General features: G+C 38.6%; 1 protein-coding gene across 1 annotated transcript in view; it reads left to right on the top strand.

Annotated features, from left to right (window-relative positions):
- hsf4 (heat shock transcription factor 4) overlaps positions 1-5,509 on the top strand; it is a 26,290-nt gene that overhangs the window by 8,377 nt on the left and 12,404 nt on the right. The window contains exons 5-7 of the mRNA XM_015059191.1: positions 2,131-2,206; positions 3,340-3,407; positions 4,912-5,011. Of these exons, the coding sequence (XP_014914677.1) occupies positions 2,131-2,206; positions 3,340-3,407; positions 4,912-5,011 (244 nt within the window). The remainder of the gene's footprint in view (positions 1-2,130; positions 2,207-3,339; positions 3,408-4,911; positions 5,012-5,509) is intronic.

Below are 5,509 nucleotides of genomic sequence, written 5' to 3'. Positions count from 1 at the left end.
TGCAGCTAAAGATAAACGCATGGATGAGTTTCTCTAGATCTCGTTGAGACATCAGTCCTTTAATCCTGGAGATGTTGTTTTAGGTGATAGAAGGCCGACTTTGTAACTGTCTTTATGTGCTCTGAAGGTTCAGGTCAGAGTCCATCACTACTCCCAGGTTTCAGCCTGATTGCTGGTTTTCAGTCATAATAACTGAAGCTGTGCATCGACTCTAGATCTATAACTCTAGATCTATAACTCTAGATCTATAACTCTAGATTGTTCCTCTTTAGGTCCAAAAATAATAACTTCAGTTTTGTTTCTGTTTAGCTGGAGAAAGTTTTGGCACATCCACACATTGATCTGTTCTAAGCATCTATTCAGTGATTGGATGGGTTCAGAGTCACCTGGTGACATCGTGATGTAAAGCTGTGTCTCATCCGCGTAGTTATGGTAGCTAATCCTATTTCCTGTTATAATCTGAGATAGTGGGAGCATATAAATATTGAATAATAGGGGTCGGATTGGGCCTTGGGGAACCCCCCATGTGACCTTTGTCTGCTTTGATGAGACGTTTCCAACTGAAACAAAGAAATCCCTGTTCTTTATGTAAGATTCAAACCAGTTGAGCACTGGACCGGAGAGTCCGACCCAAGTCTCCAGTCGATTCAGTAAAATGTCGTGGTCAACAGAGTCGAAAGCTGCACTGAGGTCCGACAGAACCAGCACTGTGGTTCTCCCACAGTCTGTATTTATGTGGATATTATTGAACACTTTGACTAGGCCGTCTCTGTGCTGTGGTAACCACGGAAACCAGACTGGAAGGAGTCAAAGTGGTTGGTTATAGTTTGGAAGCTTTTTAACGGTTGAAACTTTTTCATTAATTTTGCTGGTGAATGGGAGGTCAGAGGTCAGAGGTCGACCTGTAGTTCTGCAGTAGTGATTTGTCCAGGTTGTTCTTTTTTATCAGCGGTTTGATAAATGATGTTTTCAAAGCCTGAGGAAATTGATGACTTTACTATTTGGATCAGATCATTTGTAATGACAGGGGGGACTTTCTTAAAGAAATGTGTGGGTAGGACATCCAGACAGCGGTAACTTCAGATTAACTGAAGGTTTTATAATTAAGTAGTTGAAATTGGGTCATTTTTCCTGCATTTGTCCACAGTTCTTCTACAAATCCACAAAACACATTAGCTCAAAAGGAAAAGTTGCATTTAATAACATTTTACACACAAATCTCTAGTTTACTGATGTGTCTGTGCAGAATTAGTTGATTTCAATAAAAAGGTTTTTGGATCCAGTGCTGTGAATCATGGTGGTGTCAGGGCAGCTTCTGATCTGTCATTTTATTCTTCCTGTTATGTTGGAACCGATCAGTGAGCGGATGAACTGACATTTTCTCCGGAGGCCAACAGCTGCTGAAAATAGCTGCTCTGGTTCTATTGTGTGAAGGAACGGCTTTATGCTCAGCATTGTTCGCTGATGTGAGGAGAGAATGTTCATATCGTCACCTGACTGACACACACACACACACACACACACACACACACACACACACACACACACACACACACACACAAGCATGCACACACACACAAGCATGCGCACACACACACACACACACACACACAAGCATGCGCACACACACAGCCTCTTTTTATTAAAAATCCTGATTTATAAAACATGTAAATGTTGATGCATAAACCAAGGTTTTGTTGTGTGATGAGCTAAAATGTAGCCGTTCTCATTAGTTTCTACCTTCCAGCAGCGTTTTAATCATTTTAAAAGAAGCATTTTTATTTTTGTAGAAGTTTATACAATCTGAAGAAATATAAATAATCCAAATTATAATTGATTATTAGAGACTGAGCAGTTTTCATCTAGTTTGTTGGTCAAATATCTTATTACACTTAAAATAAGACCAAACTAACTGACAAGTTAACCATGATTCACCAATCGCTTTAGCTTTTGGATTTGCGATATTGATCATATTGATTCTGCATCCTATGAAGTCACAACTAATGATTGTGACTCAGTTTGTTGTGCAGCCTTGGTCCTGATAACAACGGGAAAATGGGTGTAAATAAATCTAAACTCCAGATCAAACTTTTAACCTAATCAGACTTTTGCTTTTGCTCCTGCTTGCAGGCAGAATGAGGTTCTTTGGAGAGAAGTGGTCTCACTGAGACAGAACCACACACAGCAACAGAAGGTCATGAACAAGGTGAGTTCACTTCTGAAAACAAAATGTGATTCAAACGGGATCAAATAAAACAAATTCATGAAAATCCTAATCCGTAGTTTGAGATCAGAAATGATTTCAACACTTGGATCAGAGGTGCAGCCATGTGCTTTTTGAAAAAAAGATCATGTATAATTTCTGATAAATATTATAGCAAATTTGTTGTCTTACTTAAAGAAACACTATCTTACTTAACTTTTACTAAAACAAGATCAATTGTCTTTTGCGGTGTCGATATTTGTGAAAAACCAAAAACCCCCAAAAGAAAAACAATGAAATAAAAAATCTTATGGCTACTTTATGTTGTTCTCTTGCGAAAATTCAACAAAATTATTCCACAGAAAAGATTAGCAAAAACCTGCTCTGGTTATATCTATTAATGATAGAGGTTTTGAAATAAAAAAGTTAACTATAAGCTCCAGTTAAAAATGTTTGAAAAGCCTAAAAACTGTCAGAATTGTTGTTTATACTATTTCCCCACTGCTGGTTCCATTAGAGCTTCAATAAATATGAAAATATGATTAAATGCAGGACAATATTTCATGCTTGTGGAGCTTTGACCTGGGAAATCAACTTTTAAAGGACAAAGTTTATGTCAAATGAAATATAAAACAATGTGATGGGCAGCTCATGTTTCTGGTTTTTCTTTAAATCAGTCAGTCACACTCAGAATATTAGATTTTATTTTATTTCATAGTAATGTTTTTTTTTAATATTCTGAAATTCAGTTTTAATTAATTCTAAATTGAATTGTTGTCATTTTAATGCAACAGGTGATTCACACCAAGCTGCTTAAATAATTTATGTGTAAAATGGAGCCATTTTATCAGCTCAAAAGCTAAAACCAGCTGCTGCTTCTGTAACTTTCTGTAACAGTCAGAAGATCTTGTTACATTTTCAAGAACTACGATGATATTAGATTCAAGTTTTATTGATTAGCAAAAGGTTGAAGGGATGGATGGAGAGGACAAAGCAAGCTGGGATTGCTGTTCTTTCTTAAAACCAGCTGGTGGAACTGATAGAAGCTGTTTTTCACCTGAAGCGTTTTGGTTTCTCTCTGGCTGTGAGGCCGAGCCAGGTGCTGATTCATGCTGTGTTTTCTCCCTCTTCCCCAGCTGATCCAGTTTCTGTTCAGCCAGATGCAGTCCAGCACACCCAGCGCTGTGGGCCTGAAGAGAAAACTGTGAGTGAACACACACACGCACACGCACACACACACACACACACGCACACAGTGGCCGTCAACAATAACGGGACAAACAGAGCAATGGAGGGTGGAGGGAAGGGCTGACAAACCAAAGCGTCTAACTCAACGCTCGCTGTGAATGGAGACAAGTGCTGAATCAGTCAGTCAGTGAAGGCAGCACCGCACGGTGTGTGACCTTGTTGTAGTCAATGTGGGTGAAATGCTGGTTCAGCGTTGTAGCTGAGCGCGAACAAGGCCAGGATGAGAAAGGAGAGGCACGCCCAAATACAAAAGTGACAAAAAAAAGAAAAAACGATATCCAGGTCTGTTTGGTAGAAACATACAGGCTTTCTCTCTTTCATCTCTATAAAATCCATATTTCTTTTGTGACTTTCTGAATTAGTCACAATGTGTGAACCATCTGAAGAGGTTTAACCAAAAAACAAGAAGATCTGAAGTCTTAAAGGGGCAGTGTTATGGAAAATTGGCTTTTTTGAGCTTTACATCACGCTATAAAGTTATTCCCTCATCTAAAACAAACCCTAAGTGTTGCCTTGATTATTTCCTGCATGTTTGAGGAAGTCTTTTAATCTCCATGGCAACCATTCAGCTGTGCAAAACACCTGGTTGGACCTAACCCCGTCTTCTCAAAGACCTTCTGCCTCACAGAGCAGCACTCCCTGGTCACTGTCCCACTCAGCTCCTTCAGACTAGCCAACAGCAAATAGCAAACACCTGTTGGAACTGTACATTAGTGAAACTTTTCATACCAGCTGGTTCTCTGTTAAAACATTGTTAAAGATGGGTTAAATAGATGAGCCATGTTGTGATGATATCCTGCAAGAGCAGGAGTTTTTAAAGAGACGGAGACACAATTTCAAGGCATTAAATTGCAAGGTTAAGTCATATTTGATATACATAGCATTTTTATAAGCATAGCTACCTGACATGATTTTTTTTCTCAATTGTTCTTTTTTTTATTAGACTGGAGCCTTTTTGCAACCTTTTAAATTGAAATTCAGACAAGTTCTATTGAATCTATATTCTTACACAGAATCAGGTTGGTTTCTATGGTTCTAATTTCCTTTAATAATTAAATCACTATATTAAAGCTGCATTTCACATTGTCTCAGGCTACATTTGTGGACGAGTTTAAACATTTTTGTTTGATTTAAAACGGGGGGAAAAAAAGCAAAAATAGAAAAATATTTTAAAGAGGATGAATACAAAATAATAAACTTAATCTGAGTCACTGATTGAGCAGAAAAAGTCCCTTAAAGAGTAACAACACCTTTTTGAATTGAATTACTCAAGCATTGTCTGATTTTGATGCCAGAAAACAAGAAGCCAAACATCTGGGTTCAATAATTACATAAATGACTTTTCAAACAGTAAATATCGAGCTTTAACTAAAATATGTCACTTCAACACACCTGGAAACCATTTTTAATTCCTCCTTCAGGTGAGAATCCTCCTGACTGAAACGTTTTTATCCCATCAGGCCTCTGATGTTGGATGACGGCTCTCCCAGCCCCCCAGCCCCCAAGTTCAGCCACAGCCATCCCATAGAGCCGGTGCATGAATCCTACTACATCCACTCAGTAAGTAAACCAGCCAATTATAGTTAAATGTAACGAAGAAGCATGAACCAAAAGTCAATAAGCTAGATTTAGATTTTCTAGAATGTCTCCCTGTAGAGTTATTAATGCTATACTGATGTTTTTCAGTGATCTATTCTGCTGGGATCTATAATGATCTAAAATAGTGACCTTCCATGTTCAGAACAAATGTTTCCAGCAGCCACATGAACTGATCCTCAGCTGTAGTTTCAAAGTTACAGACGGGGGTTTCTGCCTGGTTATGCATGCAGGGAAGCAGCTTTAGTTATGGCATTCTGTGCAGCAATGATGCAAATTTTGCAACAGTGTTTTATGACTGTTATAGAAAAAAAGGGGAAAATTTCCATCAAAAAACTCTTCTTCTAGAACACGTGTCAAACTCAAGGCCCGCGGGCCACATGTGGCCCGCCATGTCATTTTATGTGCCCCCCCCCCAGCATTTTATAGGCCCATGATTGATTTAAAATAGGTTTTGAGCAC

Source organism: Poecilia latipinna, unplaced genomic scaffold (assembly GCF_001443285.1).
Source record: "Poecilia latipinna isolate Pla-1442-1.1 unplaced genomic scaffold, P_latipinna-1.0 Scaffold1611, whole genome shotgun sequence".
NCBI lineage: Eukaryota > Metazoa > Chordata > Actinopteri > Cyprinodontiformes > Poeciliidae > Poecilia > Poecilia latipinna.
This window is presented reverse-complemented; position numbering and strand designations above follow the sequence as displayed.